This window comes from Mesocricetus auratus, unplaced genomic scaffold, assembly GCF_017639785.1.
Source record: "Mesocricetus auratus isolate SY011 unplaced genomic scaffold, BCM_Maur_2.0 Super-Scaffold_100003, whole genome shotgun sequence".
Lineage (NCBI taxonomy): Eukaryota > Metazoa > Chordata > Mammalia > Rodentia > Cricetidae > Mesocricetus > Mesocricetus auratus.
Window position 1 is genome coordinate 118,131,599 of NW_024429188.1, and position 20,271 is coordinate 118,151,869.

The 20,271-nt window shown below is 51.5% G+C and overlaps 2 protein-coding genes across 5 annotated transcripts in view; one reads left to right on the forward strand and one right to left on the reverse strand.

Annotated features, from left to right (window-relative positions):
* The first annotated feature begins 2,064 nt into the window (after positions 1–2,064).
* Slc6a8 (solute carrier family 6 member 8) lies at positions 2,065–11,517 on the forward strand. The gene is made up of 13 exons (XM_013125881.2): positions 2,065–3,005; positions 4,502–4,633; positions 5,474–5,723; positions 6,140–6,272; positions 7,480–7,614; positions 7,701–7,804; positions 7,913–8,037; positions 8,696–8,808; positions 8,923–9,060; positions 9,137–9,239; positions 9,337–9,437; positions 9,510–9,680; positions 9,994–11,517. Exons 1-13 carry the CDS (start codon positions 2,744–2,746, stop codon positions 10,132–10,134), a joined length of 1,908 nt encoding a protein of 635 aa, XP_012981335.1. The 5' UTR covers positions 2,065–2,743; the 3' UTR covers positions 10,135–11,517.
* Positions 11,518–15,329: 3,812 nt separating this feature from the next.
* Positions 15,330–20,271, reverse strand: part of Bcap31 (B cell receptor associated protein 31) — a 38,371-nt gene continuing 33,429 nt past the window's right edge. For 3 of the 4 annotated variants that reach the window (XM_013125854.3, XM_013125853.3, XM_013125855.3), the window contains 4 exons: positions 18,945–19,080; positions 17,948–18,068; positions 17,115–17,215; positions 15,330–15,749 (listed from right to left, as the gene is read on the reverse strand). In XM_013125854.3, the coding sequence (XP_012981308.1) occupies positions 15,711–15,749; positions 17,115–17,215; positions 17,948–18,068; positions 18,945–19,080 (397 nt within the window). In that variant the 3' untranslated portion in view covers positions 15,330–15,710. 4 annotated transcript variants of the gene reach the window in all.

Genomic DNA, 20,271 nt, shown 5'->3' on the forward strand with positions numbered 1-20,271 from the left:
GCCTTACTTGCCAGCCTCCATTGACAACAAGGGCTCTGTGACTTGTCACAGAGTGACTGGTACCTTTAAGTGCTTCTTTGTGTCTAGGTGAAGATACTTCTTCCTTATGTTCCTGTACCTGAGCTTGGCACATGCCTCTTCACCCAGCTGCTCAGCATGGGCCCAGGATGGATGGAGGTCCTCACCGTTACACCCAGCTTTGACTTTTTTACCTCTCGACCCACCCACATGTTTCTCAGGCCACTCTGTTCTTTCCCTGCTACCCCAACTCCCTGCACAAGCAGGGTCTTAAATTCCTGAGAGTTGCCCACACCCAGCTCCCACTCTGCTCTTACCTCCACAGCCTGATTTTCCTATTGTCTACTGCACTCCATGTGGGTCACTGTTGCAGCAACTCCTTTCCCTTTGCAGGCCTCACATCTGTACTGATTCCTTGGGGATCCTCTTCTTTCCTCTCTCTCTCTCTCTCTCTCTCTCTCTCTCTCTCTCTCTCTCTCTCTTTACTTTTTTTGGTTTTTCGAGACAAGGTTTCTCTGTATTGCTTTGGAGGCTGTTCTGGAACTCACTCTGTAGACCAGGCTGGCCTTGAACTCACAGAGATCCGCCTGCCTCTGCCTCCTGAGTGCTGGGATTAAAGGCGTGCACCACCAACACCCGGCTCTTCTTTCCTCTCTTAAATTCCCCTTTTCTTTGTTCATTGGGTGGCTCCAGCTCTTCCAGTATATGCTATGGGCAACTCCTTAATGGCCTTTGTTTCTCCGAGAGGATTTTGATCCCAGGTTGGGCCAGAGAAGACACAAGTTAGGGTCCTCTGATGAACAAGGAGATTCTGCCATGAAACAGGCATCACACACACACACACACCCCACACACACAGGGAAGAGGGCTCGTCTGCTAGCCTGGGTGAAGATGCTGCCCCTCCCTCTTCCCTCACCTATCAGGCTCAATCTGGCTCTGGCTGGAACTGCTTTTCTTTCTAAAGCTGCCTGACTGCAGGCTTAGCATGATGGGATGAGCCATCTGGGGACTTTGGTGTCTGATCAGATCAGGGAGCTTTGGATTGAAATGGGCACACCTCACCTTTCTAGTCCACCCCAGGCTAGTCTTGGTCCTGGAAAATTCCCAAGAAGCTGCTCAGATGCTGATGGAGAGGCCTGGATGTCCCTGAGGAGCAGAGTAGGCAGATGCTGAGCTTAGGGGGAGGGTCTGTACAGTGACCAGGCACCAGGGGGCAGCCTTACCCTATTCTTACCGCAGTATCCATAGATCACACGCCCTACCCACTCCCAAGCCAGGCAAAGGGTGGACTGTCCAGAATTATCATGGAGTCCCCTTCCGCTACCTTGGTGACAAATTATAACCTTGATCCTCAACCAAGCAAGCTACCTTCGCTCACTCTGGAGACAAACAGAAATTGGTCACACCCAAAACTGACACCTTGACCCTCAGCCTCCAAGCTGTATCTTTGGGGAGGCCTAAACGTCTTGAAGAGGCAGCTCAGTGCTTCTGGCAAAGTTCCACAGAACCCCTGGAAGAACTCCTGTTCTGAGTCAGCGCAGAGTTAGTCCTTCCGGAAGCTATCACACAGGACATCTACTTTGGTGCTGGTAGCAATAAACTTGGCACCTGGGTATCCAACTCTCCCTAGGTTAGGCCGGATGGACCTTGGTAAAGAATGATCCACCGGGAAAGGAGACTCCAGGCTAGAAACAGTGGAGAGAAGGGAGAAGGACTTAGGATGTCTGGAAGTCAGCCAGAGACTCCGTTTTCCTGGTGGTTCAGAAAAATCTTGAGGGGACTTTGGCCCCACCCGGGCCAGGTGATCCTGGAATGAATGGCGGCTCGCTTCACTGAGGAGGAGGTGCCGACCAGTGCCTCAGGTAGGAGTCATCCTGCTCAGGACTAGAGCTGCTTCTCCCAAAGAGGAGGGGAAGGGGGAGGAGGGGGGAGAGGGGGGAGGAGGAGGTAGAGGAGGAGGAGGAGGTAGGCGGAGTGACGGGAAGGGCGGGATGAAGCGGGCGGGGTGGGGGGGAGGGGGAACAGCCGGGTCGTGGGGGTGGGGCGACAGTGACATCACCGGGAGTCGGTTCTTAAGCAGCAGCCGGTCGCACCGGGAAAGACACGGATAGTTGGAGTATCCTGGTGAATTTCTGAGTCTGCCACAGCCCGGAGAGCGGCTGTAGCCGCTGCCGCCGGGAAGGAGGGGGCGAGGCGCGCCCGGGGCCACCGGAGCCGCTACCGCCAGTGGAACCGTGGGTGAGCAGGACAGCCGCGCCGGGCTGGGCCGGGGCCGGGGGGCGCGGGCCATAGGCCCCTTGCTCCGGCCACCGCTTGCATACCGTGGGCTTCCGATGCCACTCGCGGCGCCCTAGGGTGAGCCTCCGGCCGAGCGAGCAGTCGCCGCCTCAGCAGCCGCCGCCCGAGCCGCGGGCAGGAGTCTCGGGAGCCGCCGCCGCCCGGTCAGGCTCCACCGCCGCCCGCGCGCTCCCGGGCCCCCGACACACATGAGATTCTTCAGGCTCACTTTCAAGTGCTTCGTGGACTGCTTCTGACTGCGTCGCCCCCGCCGTCCCGCACCCCGCCCGCCCGCCCGCCCGCCCGCCGCCCCGTCCCCCGGCCCCCGAGGCCCCCGGGCGGGCCCGCGCTTTCGGGGCCCTCTGTCGAGGTGCCACCGGAGCCCCTTGCCCGCCTGCCACCTTCGAGGCGCCGCGACCCCCGGCACGGTCTCGCGGCCCCAGGGACCATGGCGAAGAAGAGCGCCGAGAACGGCATCTACAGCGTATCTGGCGATGAAAAGAAGGGTCCTCTCATCGTGCCCGGGCCCGACGGTGCCCCGGCCAAGGGCGATGGCCCCCCGGGCCTTGGGGCGTCCGGCGGCCGCCTTGCTGTGCCGCCGCGAGAGACCTGGACACGCCAGATGGACTTCATCATGTCGTGCGTGGGCTTCGCCGTGGGTCTGGGTAACGTGTGGCGCTTCCCCTACCTGTGCTACAAGAACGGCGGAGGTGAGTACCCCTGTCCCTGAGCATCCTGGCTTCTCATCAGGGGTCAGTTCCCACCCCCAACCTGCCATATGCCCACCCGAGCAGTGGGGTGAAAAGTCCAGAGGGTGGGGAGGCCCGCCCAGAGCGCGTGGGGCCATGGTGCCCCCTCACCGACCAAGCACTCAGTGACCCAGCGCGCCAGCCTCCACCTCCCTGCACCAGTCATGTGCCTGGCAGTGTAGGGGGAGGCAATCAAGGAGAGCTTCCTGATGAACTGAGGAGCTGCCTCCCAGACAGATTTCCATCCTACACTGGGAGTGATTGGCCATGAGGTGGGAAGGGAAGGCCTGCCCACAGTGGAGGGGACTCCGGGAGGTGAGGAGCCCTGGCTGCCCCCATGGGTCAAGCACACAAGTGACACATTGTGTGCCCCCCCACGTGTGCACACAGGAACACACACACAATGGACCACTCTGTCCCTCCCTCACACTCTCCACTCCCCCTCCCTTTTCTCTCTTCTCTCCCCTCAGGCCCAGGCTTGGAACACTGGGTGCTTGAGCCAGACTTGGGAAGTCTGCGGCCTGGCCTGCCTGGCGCCGCCACTAGACACATTGCATGCACATCCCATGCCCAGTTGTGGAAGCCCAGCTTAGCAACAGCAGTAGGCACTCGCCTGTCCTAGGACTGCAAAGCAGAGCTGGATTGCTGGAGAGCTAAAGCAGCTGGGTGGTGGGTGGGAAACTGAGTCCCAGAGGGAAGGACTCTAGTCCAAGGTCACACCCAGGAAGGATGCTGGGAGCAGGAGCCCACCCAGCAAACTGCGTAACTCTTGTTATTGAGTAGTAGAGAGAGCTGAGCAGGAGCAGAGTAGGGGTCCTAGAAAGCAGTAGGGGGCAGTAGGTCAGAGCTGCAGCTGCTCAGTTCTCCCCTCCTTCCTACCACCCAATTTAATTACTGAAATCTTGCCTTTCCTTGACTTGTCTACCTTTTCCTATATCAATACCCCCATAAGCAGAGGACTGCTACACACCCAGTATAAAGTACAGGGTCGTTGAACTCGCTGCCTTTGGACAAGCCCCCAAGTGTGAGCACCCAGCCTGCCAAAAAGTACTGTGCCACAAAAGATGGCCTGCATGCATAAGCATCTGTTTTTGATTCCTGTTTAGCTCACCCTAGGTGTCCACAGACCAAAGACCCCATGGTTCAGGGAATACATTCTGGCTAGGCACTGCTGTTGTGCCCCCTCTCAACAAACCCAGAGCTCATCTCCTGGGATTGTTCACCTTGAGCGTCTGAGTCAGTGGCCACTCCTTCCTGCACTGATTCACTCAGTGGGAAGTCATGGGACTGGGGTGCAGGCTGAAGCTGGGGCTCTGCCTGGACCTTCTAGGACTTCTTGAGTCCAGTATGGTCTGTGAGGCCTGAACAGCTGAGGGGTTTGGGTTAAGTCCCTTCCTACTGCACGGACGGGGGGGTCATTGGGAGGCATCCTGAGTGTGCTCCATGCTTCCTCCTAGGTGTATTCCTTATTCCCTATGTCCTGATCGCCCTGGTTGGAGGAATCCCCATTTTCTTCCTGGAAATCTCACTAGGCCAATTCATGAAGGCCGGCAGCATCAATGTCTGGAACATCTGTCCCCTATTCAAAGGTGAGCTACCCTGAGCCAATTCTCAGTTCTCCTCATTCCAACTACTGGGATGAGGGCAGGGGAACAGAGTATGGCTGTGACCCACTTGAAGAAATCTTACCTTACCCTGAGCACTAGACTTGGGTGCTAGGTAATACCCTCCCTGACTTAGAATCTACAGGACATAAAGATCACACAGTTAACTTGAAGAGTCAGGAATTAGGATGGGGCTAGCAGACTTGCTTAAAGGAGAAAGGATGGAGCACAGATGGCTAGGCTTAGGGATAGGACCTGTTGGACACACTACAGGGATCCTTAAAGCTGAACACACAGGAGTGAAACAATTTGCCAACCTTGCCCACTGAAGGGGTGAATATTTCCCATACTGCAGGTTACTAGAAAGCTCTCCCAGCTGATGTGTAATGGTGACTACTGGGTAACATGGGTGGAGGCTTGCCTTCTGTAACTGCAGGGTGGCAGTGGGACCTGAGAAAGGGGCAGCATTTGAAGCTGGACAATCAGCAGAATATAGTAGTCACATAAGGTAGGAGAGGAGGGCTATCTTTAGCTCTGGACTAGAAAGATGAGCTGAGGCATAGAGAGTAGTAAAGGAACAGGGCAAATGTTAGTGGGAGACAGGCAGGAAAGGTAGCCTAGTGTTGGAACACACATTTGTGCTTAAAAAGCTTGGAGAAGCCTCTGGCAGGATAAAGGGAAGTAGAGAATACAGGGAGAAAAGGAGCAAGCTGTTAGGAACTCAGCAGGAATCAGTGTCAGCTATGGAAGGGGAGATAATAGGACTGGTAGAAAAATGGCCACAAAGGAGCCCAGAAGGAAAGGAAGCTTCTCACTCATCCTCAGGCCTGGGCTACGCCTCCATGGTGATTGTCTTCTACTGCAACACCTACTATATCATGGTGCTGGCCTGGGGCTTCTATTACCTGGTCAAGTCATTCACCACCACTTTGCCCTGGGCCACGTGTGGCCACACCTGGAACACTCCTGACTGTGTGGAGATCTTTCGCCATGAAGACTGTGCCAATGCCAGCCTGGCCAACCTCACATGTGACCAGCTTGCTGATCGTCGGTCTCCTGTCATCGAGTTCTGGGAGTGAGTCAGGTGCCTCTGGGCCAAGTCCATCCTATCTCTTCCGATGGGCTCTCCATATGTGGTCTAGCCCTGGGGCCACATGGTCAGGGATGCAAAACAACCACTCCTGAGCTTTGTCTGTCCCCATTCTCCAGGAGTGCCTAGGCTAGTCCTGGGACTTGAATAGACATTGCTGCTACAGGAACAGAGCATTTGCCATTGTCTTATCATGTTGACCTGGTTAAGGAGCTGAGACTGCATATATGCAGAAGGTTGGGCTGAGGATGTTGATCTGGGGTAGTCCTCCAGACACCTGACGGTGGATCCTGGGCTAGGGCTGTGGTGAAGGGAGGACCTATCAACTCCAAAGCAAATCCCAGTCACTGTGCCCTCTGCTGACATGACCCTCAGGTGCCCTCCTTTCTTTTCTACCCTAGGAACAAAGTCTTGAGACTTTCTGCAGGGCTGGAGGTGCCAGGGGCCCTCAACTGGGAGGTGACCCTATGCCTGCTGGCCTGCTGGGTGCTGGTCTACTTCTGTGTGTGGAAGGGGGTCAAGTCAACAGGAAAGGTACAGCTGGAGGCAGTCAGGGTGGGGGCAGCATTGCTGGGAGGTGTGCATGTCTACAAGGGACACAAATAAATACAATAGGAGGTGACTGGACTGAGGCTCAAGCCTACAGAGTAGACAGGTCCTTTTTAGTGTCACCCTGTTGTTGGGCATTATTTCTTAATCTCACATCCAGGGATTGTAACCTTCAGCCCCAAGGGTGAAAAGTCCAGGCAATAGCTACCCTTCCCTGTGTCCACCACTCCATCTCAGTTCTTTCCCTTTCCATTTCTTTCCTCTCCCACTGTCTCTCTCTGTTTCTCCCTACTCATCCATAGATGCCTAAGTCGATTTTTTTCACTCTGGGTGGACCTGATCTTTGGAGCTCTCCTCACTTCTGTGGTTCTCAGACCCCCCCCCAGGAAGACTTCATATTTCCCCCCTTCAGAGGTTCCCTCTCAGGTTACAGATATATTAAAACTGCCAAACCATGGGACATGGTCAGGTGCCTAGAGGGCCAGACAAGATTCACTCACAACATGGTCCTCAAGTGCTGAGTGTCTCCCTCCTTCCCACCCTCCCTCCCTCTTCCTTTTCCCTCCCTCTTTCTTTAGCAGTAACACCAAGCTGTAAAAACCAACCCTGTTCTCTTGCCAAGCTAGAATCCCTAGCTGCCAAGGACCCCACCAGCCTATCAAGGATGACCTGGAGGTTGGGACTCCAGAGCTCTGAGGGATACGTGCTTACTATAATCCCATGTAACATTGCCACAGATTCTCCTTGCCCATACTCCCCAAACCTTCCTGCCCTCATAGGCCTCCTGTCACATGGACATACCCAGAAGCTGCCCCTCTGGAGAATACACATTGATCACTCCCCATGGACTGATTTCCCTGTTTATATACATTAGATGTACCTAGGGACCCTCACCTTGGAATGCCATGGCCCTATCTCTCCCTTCCTTTTACAGCTGACTAGTGCCTGCTATGACGCTGCCTTGGGCCACAGTCTGGTCCCTAGCTTCCCTGTAGGGGTAGTCACTTATTTAGGAATAGAATGAGTGCTACTGGCATTCCTCACCCAAATTTTGAGCATGACTGCAGTTTGGGGAGACTGACCCATGTGGCCAGCTCACAGTAGCACTGGGAGCTAGCCACCAAGCTTAGGCAGGAGGCCTCTTGAGGGGGAACAGGGGCTCAGAACCTCTCTGAGCACCCTGGCCCCCTAGATTGTGTACTTCACTGCTACATTCCCCTACGTGGTCCTCGTTGTACTGCTGGTGCGAGGGGTGCTGCTGCCTGGAGCCCTGGATGGTATCATCTACTATCTCAAGCCTGACTGGTCAAAGCTGGGGTCCCCTCAGGTGAGGAAAGGTGGTTTGTGGCAACAGCATTGTGGATACAACCTATTGAGCAGGGTCTCTTAAGACTCTGCTCCCATCCCTTCCAGGTATGGATAGATGCCGGGACCCAGATTTTCTTCTCTTACGCCATCGGCCTAGGGGCCCTCACAGCCCTAGGCAGCTACAATCGCTTCAATAACAACTGCTACAAGTAGGCACCCGCCTCTGCCCTGCCTTCCCTGCCTGCCCTGCCCTGCCCTGCCCTGCCCTGGAGCAGTGGAGCTGCTTAAACCAGAACATTCTGCCTCTCCACCCCCAGGGATGCCATCATCCTGGCACTGATCAACAGTGGGACCAGCTTCTTTGCTGGTTTTGTGGTCTTCTCCATCCTGGGCTTCATGGCCACAGAGCAGGGTGTGCACATCTCCAAGGTGGCAGAATCAGGTGAGCTGGCAGACCTTGGCCCACCTCCAGAACTGCAGAACTACCCTGATGTAGGGCAGACACAAACATTCTGAAACATGACAGACGAGTTCAGCTAGCTGTTCAAATGGCTGTAAGCAGCTGAAACAAGGCTGTTCTCTGGAGCCAGGGGCCACACACCCTAGGGCTGCAGGGTGGGTCCTCATAGTTGTTGAGTGCTGGAGACAGAAAAGGGCATGCTTAAGCTGGACGGTGGTGGCGCACGCCTTTAATCCTAGCACTTGGGAGGCAGAGGCAGGCGGATCTCTGTGAGTTCAAGGCCAGCCTGGTCTACAGAGTGAGTTCCAGGACAGCCAGGACTACACAGAGAAACCCTGTCTTGAAAAACCAAAAGAAAAAAAAAAGAAGAAAAAGATGCTCCTTCAGCCCCTGCTGTGTCATCCCAGAGCAACCAGCAACTGTCATGGCTATTGGAGCCCAGGGAGAGTAGTGTCAAGGACCACAGCCTTCGAGAACCCTAGTGTGAGATGGCTGTAGAACCTCAATGGGCCTAGCCATGCTGAGGCACAAGTAGCCCCCAGATTTTTGTTTTATTATCTGGGGGATGAGCATGACCTTGAGCATCAGGATACTCAGGATGGTGCTAAGAGCCAGTCTCACCCTACATCTTTGCACTCAGGGCCTGGCCTAGCCTTCATTGCCTACCCACGGGCTGTCACACTGATGCCTGTGGCCCCACTCTGGGCTGCCTTGTTCTTCTTCATGCTGCTGCTGCTCGGTCTGGACAGCCAGGTTTGCAGGAGCTCTAGGGCAAGAATGGGGTAGGGGATGGTGGTCGGGGTTTGGCACATTGGGCAAGAGATGCACGGGGACATGGGGGACCTGCCTGAGCTGCCCTGGCCACAGTTTGTAGGTGTGGAGGGCTTCATCACCGGGCTCCTGGATCTCCTCCCGGCCTCCTACTACTTCCGTTTCCAAAGGGAGATCTCCGTGGCCCTCTGCTGTGTCCTTTGCTTTGTCATCGATCTCTCCATGGTGACTGATGTGAGTAGGGGTAAGGTGGCTCCTGTCATCTCCAGCCATGGGCCATCATCTTTCCTGACCTGGCTCTGTTCTTCAGGGCGGAATGTACGTCTTCCAGCTGTTTGACTACTACTCAGCTAGCGGCACTACCCTGCTTTGGCAAGCCTTTTGGGAGTGTGTGGTAGTGGCTTGGGTTTACGGTAGGTCAGGGTGAAGGGCTGGACTAGAAATTGTAGGGTGGAATGGAGGTGGATGATCTCCAACTCTATTCTTCCCATTCACCTCACCCTGTTACAGGAGCTGACCGCTTCATGGATGACATTGCCTGTATGATCGGGTACCGACCTTGCCCCTGGATGAAATGGTGCTGGTCCTTCTTCACCCCATTGGTCTGCATGGTAAGGTTGGGAAAACTAAGCAAGTAGGGTGGTGTAGTGAGGTCCTGTGGCTAAACACACTTGTGTCCACAGGGCATCTTCATCTTCAACGTTGTATACTACGAGCCTCTGGTCTACAACAATACCTATGTGTACCCATGGTGGGGCGAAGCCATAGGCTGGGCCTTTGCACTTTCTTCCATGCTGTGTGTGCCCCTCCACCTCCTGGGCTGTCTCCTCAGGGCAAAAGGCACCATAGCAGAGGTAAGGTCCCTACCCAACTCTACCCTGTGTGGGGCAAACCATCATCCAGAAGCACAGCCAGCTCAGACTACAGGCTGATGGAAGGAAAGCTAAACCATCATGGCTTCGTGTAGCGCCAGGGAAGTAAGGCCCACCTCTGACTTTCCTGCTCCACACAGGAACCCCTTAACCCCGCTTCCCATTGTGTGGAGCACGGCCTGTAAGGGTGCCCTAAGAGAACAGACCTGAGCTACAGAGGCAGAAACTGTTGCCATGGGGTGGAACAAGTGACTCATGGGAGGTTCAACATTCACCATGCCCTCCTCTCCCACAGCGCTGGCAGCACCTGACCCAGCCTATCTGGGGCCTCCACCACTTGGAATACAGAGCTCAGGATGCAGATGTCAGGGGCCTGACCACCCTGACTCCAGTGTCTGAGAGCAGCAAGGTTGTCGTGGTGGAGAGTGTCATGTGACAGGCACCCCCAGCTCATATCACCAGCTCATCCTTTGGTAGCCATAGCAGCCCCTGCTTTAGCCTCTGCCCTTGCCTCCAGGGGGCCTGCCTTTCCTTGACAGTTTGGGGGTCTGCCTGGGCGGGGGGCGGGGAGAAGCACCATGAGTGCTAACAAAAATAACTTTTTCCATTTTTAATAAAATGCCAAAAATATCACAACCCACCAAAAATAGATGCCTCTCCTCCCCAGCCCTTAGCCACGCTGGTACTTGTATTGCTTCCAGGCCCCACCTCCTGTCCTTCCTCCAAGTCCCCAGGACCCATCTCCTAGCCTTGACAGCCCTACCTGCCTGCCTCCCAAGCTCTGCTCTGTAACATACCTTCACCCTAGAAACAACAGTGGCAGCTTGGGGAACAGGAGAGGAGGGAATTAAGGTGGGACAGGAGGGGAGGCAAGAGAGGGACAGTGGAACCAAGGCAAATGTTTCAGCTGGATTAGTCCCGTCCCATCCCGTCCCCCCCTTCCCACCCCTGTTCTAGAAGCTATAGAGCCAGTCAGCAATGGAACATTGTGTTCTTGCGCCAATTGCCACCAATAGTAATTGTATGAGCTTGGGTCTGAGTGTGAGTGTGTGTGTGTGAGTGTGTGTGTGTGTATAGATCTCTTATCTCTTAGTGAAGGTGAATACCAGAAGTAAACAGCCTCTGGACAAAGGAGGCTTGTATTTTGCACATTTTATAAGAAAAAAACTGAGAGTGAGACTTCTGCTTGTATATTTCTAAAAAGCCCCAACCATCCCCACCTTACCATTCCTTTCCTTCACATCCCCATCTTTTTTCTCTGACCCTAGCCAAGGAGTGTGAATTTATATAGACTTAAATTTTCATAGGTGAAACAAAAGCTTCAGGCTGTTGAGTATGAGTCTGTGTGGATGCTTTGTGTGGTCTCCAGCCTGAGAAAGTGGGGACCTCAAGGGTATCACCATGCTATCCCTTTGCTCCCAAGTCTATGTGGGGTAGAAGGCTACAGCATTGTCCCAGGGCTCTGGGTCTGCTCACCTGGCATGCTCAGGCTTGCCCATACCCTGTTCCCTGGACTGGGCATGATTTCAGGGATTACCCATGGACACAGCCCAGGGAAGGTATCCTGGGCACAGCTCCCACCTCTAAGCTAAAGGCTAATGTACTTTTGACATCTCAAGTCTTCCATGTAGCAGCTTAAACTCACATGTGTCCCATCAAGCCTGAGATAGCTAAGTAGCCCTAGAAAGGCATATTTCACACAGGGTTAGACTAAGTCAGGGAGGTGGGGCTGGGTAAGGGTGCAGGCCTTTGGGGACATTCTTACTGTGCTAAAAAAGCCACTGCAAACATAGCAATAAAAACACTTCATTTTCCAAAACTGGCTCCTGCTTCTCTGAAAGAGGTATGAGATGGGGATACAGGTGTGGGGACCTTCCTCCAGCTCCAGCTCTGCATTAGGTAAGGCCCATTCTGAAAGACTCTATACCTGGCACCATGTCAAAAACTGGAAATAGCAGGAAAGGAACACAGTCGTAAAGCCTCAGTCCCCTAGAGTGAAGAGCATGGGGTGACAGTAAGTTCAATAGGAACAAATGCAGCAGAGAAGGTAGGCTACAGCCATGAGTTGCTCTTAAGCATTTTACTGAACCAGGAACAGTAGCGTGTGGTTATAAGCCTCAACATATTGAGGCAGGCTGGGCGGTAGTGGCAAGCTCCTTTAATCCCAGCTATCGGGAGAGAGGCAGGTGGATCTCTGTGAGTTCGAGGCCAGCCTGGTATACAGAGACAGGTTCCAAAGCAATACAGGAAAACCCTATCTCAAAAAAAAAACAAAAATTGAGGCAGGTGGATCAATACAAGTGTTCCTGAGCAAGTAGCCACCAGGATCACACGGCCTAGGCACGCCTGTTAGTGGCACTAGAGCGGGGTAGGGAAGGGTCTTTGGATCGGGGTCTACTTTTCTGGCAGAGCCAGAAGGGGCTGTCAGGACTGAGGACAATTACCAGAGATTTGACTTGAGCCACAGGAAGAATGGTGCTGTCAGGTCCTGTGATGAGGACAACTGGGAATTGGCTTTGGGCATGTCGTCTGGGAAATGTTATCCAAGTGGAGATCTCCAGTTAGCAAATGGACATAGGAGTTTGCAGTATGGCCTAGAGCTAAAACTTCAAGTTCTCACTACACACAGATGAGTTCTGAGTCTGGAAGGGCTGGGGGTAGAGCAAAGTGGGTACAAAGGGAAGACTCAGCAAAATACACCAGCCTGGGCCCTGACTAGCCTTCAAGGGTCAAAGATTGTGCTATAGTTCACTGTGTAGCCAAGGACAAGAGTGGTCTTGGGCCCCATGTAAAAACCTCATTAGAATAAAAGAAGTCAGCTGTGAAACCAGGTACTCAGGAGGCTAAAGCAGGAAGACCAAAAGTTCAAGGTTGGTTGTGCTGCAGAGTGAGTTCAAGGTCAGCCTAGTAGCTAAGGATATGATCAGTAACAAATCACCTACCTACAAGGCCCTGGGTTTAATTCCCAGGTTGCTGAAGTTACGGAGTGCGGTAGGGTGGTGGTGGAGTTAGCAGAGCCTGGCAATCCTGGCTATTGGGGGGGCAGCTAAGGCAGGGGAATCATAAATTAAAAGTCTTCCTGGGCTATAGGGAAAGTTTAAAGTCATCCTGGGCAACCTATCAAGATTGTCTCAAAACATAAAAAGCAGGATATACAGTTCAGAAGCAGAACATTTGCCTAGCATGTGCAAAATCCTAAATTCAATGACCAGTGGAGGGAGGGACCCAAATGTACATGAATGAAGTATGGTTTGTCCATAGAATATAGTATTACTCAGCCTGAAAAAGGAAATTGAGATATATGCTACATGGGTGGTCCCAAAGGAAATGACTGGCAAAATGAGCCACTTTCAAAAGAACATTGTATGATTCTACTCACAAGAAACTTCTAGAGCATTAAATTCATACAGACAGAGTAGAATGAGTACCAGGGGCTGCGGTTAAAGGAATATGGTTTAATGGGGAAAGCTCCAATATGGGGAGATGAGCACATAATTGTGCAGACAGGTGATGTCAAGTTCTACATGTGCAAGTGCTTAATGCCATCAAATGTGCACTTGAAAATGGTGATGATGTTTTATGTGTTATAAGTAAATAAATTTATGTTTTACCATAATGTAAAAAAGTGATAGAAGACAGGTCTTAGAAGGGTGGGACGTAGTGCAAACAGAGGTCAGTCTCTGATGCCACAGGAGGGATGGTGACAGCCCTAGTCCTGTTTTGTGCAAAGTGGTTCTGTTCCATGCAGAGCAGGAAGCAGTTATCACCTGGGGCAAGCTCAGGAAATCTGCTTCTATACAAGGGCTTAAGAAACTGACCAGCCGGGCATGGGTGGCGCACGCCTTTAATCCCAGCACTCAGGAGGCAGAGGCAGGTGGATCTCTGTGAGTTCGAGACCAGCCTGGTCTAGAGTAAGTTCCAGCACAGCCTCTAAAAAAAAAAAAAAAAAAGGAAACTGTGACCAAGCCAAGCCGGGCATTGGTGGCACAAACCTTTAATCCCAGCACTGGGGGAAGGGGGGCGGCAGAGGCAGGAGGATCTCTGTGAGTTCAAGACTAGCTACAAGAGCTAGTTCCAGCACACCTTCCAAAGCCACAGAGAAACCCTGTCTCAAAAAAACCAGAAGGAAGGGGAGGGAGGGAGGGAGGGAAAGGAGGGAGGAAGGAAGAAAGGAAGGAAGGAAGGAAGGAAGGAAGGAAGGAAGGAAGGAAGGAAGGAAGGAAGGAAGGGTGACCAAAGGGCATTGGTGGCACACGCCTTTAATCCCAGCAGGCAGGCAGATCTGAGTTCAAGGCCAGCCTGGTCTACAGAGCAAGTTCCAGGACAATTAGGATTACACAGAAAAACCCTGTCTCAATCCCCTGCCAAAAGAAACTGAGACCAAAAGATCCAAATAGAGCAAGAAAATGGAGTGGTGAACCATCAGACAGAATGTCCCAGAAGCTGGCCAGAGACAGTAGTGGCCAGGGTCAGAGTGGACAAGCAGAAGAGGTGATCTGGACTTTAGCCTTCCAAAGCACAGACAAGCAAGTCCAGAGAGGCCTGAAGTAGTCAAGAACACTTCCTGGAAAAGCAGACTAGTCCTATGCCTTGGCATAAAAACCAGAGGGTGTTACCAGAATGCCCCTGCCCCCATGAGCAACAACACCTTTAGACTGCTGGGAAAGGGGTGGATTCTTCACAGAGCTGCCATTTTTTGAGGGTGGGGAAGAGTAACAGAATGCTTGAAAAGGCAGCTGCTTGGCCTAATCCCAGACAGGTCAGACAGGAGTAAGAAGATAGTTATCTGCAAACCATCTAGCCAATATCAACATCTTCAGGAGTTACTCCAATTCCAAGAGACACTTCTAACTTGCTCCTATAATCCCTCCACCCAGTTTTCACAGACAGTAGGCACAGCACACCCTAAGCAGAAAAGCTGATAAAAGAGGGTAGGGTTAGGGTGGATGGGGTGACAAGTACCTAATCAGGGACAGGTCCTTTCTTGTGCCCTGCTGGAGGGCAGCTTAGCTGCAGGTTGATCTTGCTCTAATTAAGTAGGCAGTGAGGGCAGCAAAGCAAGTCAGTGCTTAGAGGCAGGACCCCACCCAGTAAGTCTACATAGCTGGTGGGCAATAGGGAGACCCAAGCACTGTGCAGTCCCTTCTTGATTGCCTTGTTCTGCCCTAGCCAGCTCTAGGTCACTGCCAAGGACAGTCTCCTCTCCTAGTCAGCATTAGTCAGAGGTCAGGCTGTAAACCTTCAGGAGGGGGTTGGGCAGGGAGTGACTGGTGGAGTTCTGCCACATTCTATCTGTCCTGAATGTGATGAATAGGAACCCCGAGAAGGCACCAGGAAGTCCTGCTGGTTTACCGGGCTTCCCAGACAGTTGCCAACTCCCAGGGAGACTGACAAGACAGACACTCCCCAAGAATCATAAAGTGGAGTTGCCCTGGCTGAAGAGGAGCAAGAGGGGGAAGGGCAGGGGTAGAGAAAACAAGAGCTTTGAGGGCAAGTGTGAGCCTGTTCTTCAGGGGCTAAGAACAAGTTCAAGGAAAGAAAGAGTACCACACTGGGCCTCTGCAACCTTCCTGGACACTATATGGCTTTGAGAGGGGAGACGCAGGACCATCCCTAAAGCCTCAGACACAGTTTGTAACATAACAACCTTTATTGCCCCCAGGATAAAAGAGTTGAGGCCTGCCTTACAGCCTCCTTTAGGACACACAGCAAAATAAATGGGCCTTAACTGCATGCCAGGTCACAAGCGCCCTTCTACACTTCTAGGAGTGAAAAGTGCCCTGGCCAAGCAGAATTGTGGCAAAATTACTCTGAATGAGCAACAATCAGGTCCCTTTTGGTATGATGGCAGTATGTGTATAGGGGTCAAAATCATGATTTACAAACTATGGAAGAAAACTGGGGAAGCAGAAGGGAATAAACCCAAAGTACCAGAGGGAGGAGAGGCTATCTTGGGAAGCAGTGAGCATGGGTCAGGTGGAAGCCAGCTGCAGGCAGGGAAGAAACAAGCCTTTACTCCTCCTTCTTATCCGAGGGACCATGTACTGAGGCCTGGAAAAGGAGGGGAAAAAAACAAAGGAGTAAATTAGCAGGACCCATCTCCACCCCCTGGGCCTTTAGTATTATGTCCCTAATACTGTTAATAACTAAGTATCCAGGCAAGCAAGGTGCCCTACTTTCAACAGTACCCAAAAGTTTGCCACGGTAATGTGTCAGCTTATCCATCTACTAGGAAGACCCTGGACTTAATGCTAGGAGAGGACTGGCAGGAACTCAGTGAGCTGAGTCTCATTGGGATACAGTGGCAGCTGAAGGCAGTAACTACAGTTCTCTTTTACTGCGGTGACAACAGAACAAAGACCTCCTCTAGAGCACGCAGCAGACCACCAGCCTTTAGGGCCTTTCCACCATTGTGTACTTTCCATTAGTGTTCTTAAAATCCACATGCTTAGGAGTTGGGAGTTGGTATCTGTCATAAAGGATGAGGACCTGGGCTCAATGCCCAAAACACTCAAGAACCCAGGTATAGTAAAGCATGCCTGTAACCCCCGAGCTGGAGAGAGAGATCAGGCAGATGTCTATAGCTAGTCAGCTTAGTCTACTTTGTAAGGTCCAGGCCAATAAGAGATCATGTCTCATAAAACAAGATGGATAGCTCTTGAGGGGTGATACCAAGGTTATCCTCTGATGTCCATGTATGGACACCTTCATAGACACATGGATCCCATCCCCCAAGTCTTGTCCAGATAGCCTGGTATATTCTGAGGGCTCAGCTATACCTGGAGTTGTGAGGTTAGCCTGAAAACTCACATAAACAACCAGCACCTACCAGCTGAGGTGCCCTTTGAAGCTTTCTCCTCACTTGCTTCAAACTTTGTCAAAAATTACCCCTCCCCAATCCCACAGGAAAGTCAGACAGAAGTAGATCCCTACTTACTGGCTTTTTTGTTTTTTTTTAAAGCAGAGTTCAGTATGTAGTCTAGGCTGACCTGGAGTTTTCTCAATTCTCCAGTCGCAACTTCCTAAAGTAATGGCATTTCAGGTGTGGCCAGCACATCCAGCTTTCCCATGTATGTTCCTGATGAGACCCTGTCCTAAAATGTTAAGTACCCCCTCTTTAAGAGCTTGACACTGAATTTAAGGTAGGAAGGACTCAAAGCAGAGAACTAACCAACATGGGTTGCTCTTAGCAGGTTCCAGCCCAGCATCTAGTACCATGCCACACCTCCTGCATGAAGGGTTCTAGCAGCTGAGTCGCTTCAACTCCACACTTAGCAAAAAGGAAGCAGCAAGGAAGGGCAGGAGAACAACACCAACAGGACACCTAAAGAACAGGCAGCAAGCTCCCCAGCAACCCTAGGAACTGTGCTGCAGGACCTTGACCCTAACCTGCACATATAGTAGAGAAACACTGACCTGCAGCTTGGCATGCTCTTCCAACAGACGGTCATATTCCTTGGTAAGGCCCTCAGACTGCTTCTGCATGGCCAGAGCCTCGTTTTCAGCTTTCTCTAGTTCTGGCAACAATACAAATGAATACAGAAAGAAATTATGTAAGGAAAAAAACCCTACCCACTCAAAACAGAAAACTGCTCTGAATCTGTCTCAAAAGAGGTTGTAAAGAAAGGTTCCAGTGTTTGTCAATGTTTCTGTCTTTATGTCTCTGCCACTAGAGAAGTGAAAGGGAGGGATGACCCAACAGCTAGATGGAACAAAAAGTCAGAGCACTTCCCCTATTAGTCCCTTCAATGGAGGAACATTAATGGTTCTCAGAAGGGGGTAACCTTTTGACTGGCTGGCAGTGAGAAGCAATGAGCAAAATCCTAGCACCAAGACTCCTAATGACAATGATACCTTACACAGTATCAGTGGCCAATGCCTACAGTGCTGAATGAGTCTAAAGTTAACCTAGGAGAAGGAAAAGAGAAGGGAGAAATGGAGGACAGAGCACACAAATTCTTTTTCTTGGCACTGCTTTTGTTCTCAGCTCCCAAGCATCTTGGGGCTCCCCCTGCCTGCCTGTCTTGACAAGAAACCCATAGTAGGTACTACTAGCATATAAAGAAGCTGCTAAGGCTTTTCCAAACTCTACTCAAATCACTGAAATGTTCTAGCAGTGAACTTGCTCAGTCATATTTGGGCACGAAGGTACAGAATGCTGTTTTTTTCCACCTAACTTTTGAGTTTGCACATGAAGTGTTACAAGGGAGCAGCAGTATACAGTGGAGCGTCTGGAGGGCAATCCTCACTTTTCTTGGTGTTGGCCAGCTCATCTTTTAGCTTCTTCAGATCATTCTTCAGGGTCTTGTTCTCCTCTAACTTCACCTCAGTATTCCCAACATCCAACTTTGCCCCGTCCTCAGCAGCTTCCTAGGGAAAGTAAAAGTGAAGCATCTCCAGACCAGTGCACTCCATGGAACTGTGATTTCTCAAGCTACCTCCAGCAATTACTTGCCCTTTTGGAAATGTCAAGACAGAAATGGCCACTACAAGCTCCCAGGCACAGACAAGAATGTGACTAGCTGCTGAGGAAAGGAGAATGGCCAGCAGAGGCACCTACTACAAGTTCACAGGCCACGCACTGTTTACCCTGGCCACTAGGGCTACCTTCCCACCAGTAAAATCCAATGGTTCTGTGGAGTTTACTCATCTAACCAGAGACTCAACTTGCTGTCACATGGAGCTCTCTGACCAGATAACCTAACCACTCCTATTTCTTCTCTTCCCTGGTTCTTACAGCTCACTACAGTCAATGACCCCAAAATTTGTTCCTATCCAATTGCACCCCACCAATCTCCAAACCATCACTCTTCTTCCTATCTTGGCTTACACTTCACTTCCTCTGACAGGCCAGCAAACTGGTCTCTGCATCTTCCCTAGGACCAAGGGGTCCATTAGCACCATGTTATGGAAGGGGTGCAGCTAACAGCTAACTTCTGAAGAATAAAAGGTTGAGTCCCAGCATAGGTCTCTGCTTCCAGAAGATTTATTCTCATCAGAGAAGACTCCAACTAGAACCAGAACATGAATACAATAGTGGCAACAGCCTCTTCCTCTGTGTCCCTACCATCTAACAGAAGGCAACAGACTTACTCCAGATCCTTCCAACAGGCACACCTTCCCCCACTAAAAACTTCCTTTGTCAGGTTGCAGTCTAAAAGTGACCACTGTGGACCCTTAGAAATGTGGTTCTAGCACCGTGGTTCTGGACACCCCACTCAAGTTGTGAAGGCAGAGTTAACTCACCTTCTTTAGCTGGTCATTCTCCTCCATGTATTTCTTGGCCGCCTCGCTGGCACTTTCTGCCTGCTTTTTAAAGGCTTCATTGGAGGCCAGCAGTGTGGCCTGCTGGGAGATGAGAGTTACCAGGCGTCTAAGCAGGCTGCAATTGTTTACAAAAAGAGGAGAGAAGTGAGAAGTACGAGAGCAAAGGGCCTGGAAGAAACTCGTCTTGGCTACTACTTGCCCAGCCTGCCTCCAGCCTGGACCTGGCAACACAAAGTGGGGCCCAGGAACTTGCTTTGCCAGCTCCCCCAAACAGCTACACTGGACTCTGGGAAATATCTCAGGGAAGAACTGGAAATAGAAGTACACCCAGGCACAGCCTAGCTATATAGCAAAGCTCTTAAAACACCAGCACTTTCCAGGTAAGGGCCTAGATGTGCTAGATAAGCCTCAGCACTATTTTTTTCTCTGCAAGGCCGTGCTTGCCTCCCTAAGAGAACAATATCAGATAAACAAATTTGGGTACTTCCAACATGCCAAGTGAATTCCTCATGGCTATTTTATGAGGTAGTTACTACTGTTACCCTCATTTGACAGAAAACTGAGGCTCAGGAAGATGAAGCAATGTGCCTATAAGATAAAGAGCCAGAAATTCATATAGCTATAATTTCAACCCCCGTTTACTTGATTTGATTCCAAAACCTGCACTGAGAGACATGAGTAGAAAAACCCTTCTTCTCCAAATCCCCTTCCCAAATACATCTTACAACCAGCTGCCATACTATATGCTATATAATAGCACTCAAACTGAAGTAGTCTTTCACTACTTGGGGCAGAGAAAGAAAAATCAAGACGTGTCTGTTGTCTGTCTCAAGCAGCTGGAAAGGTAAACAGGTACCAAGTGGGGATACGCACTAGTCCCTGAACAGTAAGACTAGATAAGAGGACAAAAGGACTTGCTACAGCCTTGAGAAAGGCACTGCTCAGGCAGGCAGGAAAGAGGAATACTTTCCCACATGTCTAGCCGTAGCACTTGGGAGTCAGGCAAAGTGCATGAAGAGGTCTGAGGAAATACGAAGAAACATGCCTGATGCCTGTTCCAGGGCACTTCAACAAAAGTGCTTGCTCAGAAGAGTAGCAGCAGCCAGAGCTGGTCTCTCTGGTCCATGGTACATTGACACTCTGTCGTCCCTACCTACAGCCTGAGCAGGCAAGGAAATCAGAAGCACAGAGCAGGTTTTGAACTGTATTCTCACCCTTTGCCCAGGCTCTGCAGGGCTCTAGCAGAACCCTTTTTGGGAATGCACATGTGGGATAGAGGGGCTTTGTAGGTCTTGCTTTGGGGAGA

Excerpts from the sequence above, each read along its gene's own strand:
- Slc6a8 (XM_013125881.2), top strand. The coding sequence starts at position 2,744 with ATGGCGAAGAAGAGCGCCGAGAACGGCATCTACAGCGTATCTGGCGAT. Across the intron at positions 7,615-7,700 it reads CAAAGCTGGGGTCCCCTCAG|GTATGGATAGATGCCGGGAC; the intron begins GTGAGGAAAGGT and ends CATCCCTTCCAG. Across the intron at positions 8,038-8,695 it reads CTCCAAGGTGGCAGAATCAG|GGCCTGGCCTAGCCTTCATT; the intron begins GTGAGCTGGCAG and ends CTTTGCACTCAG.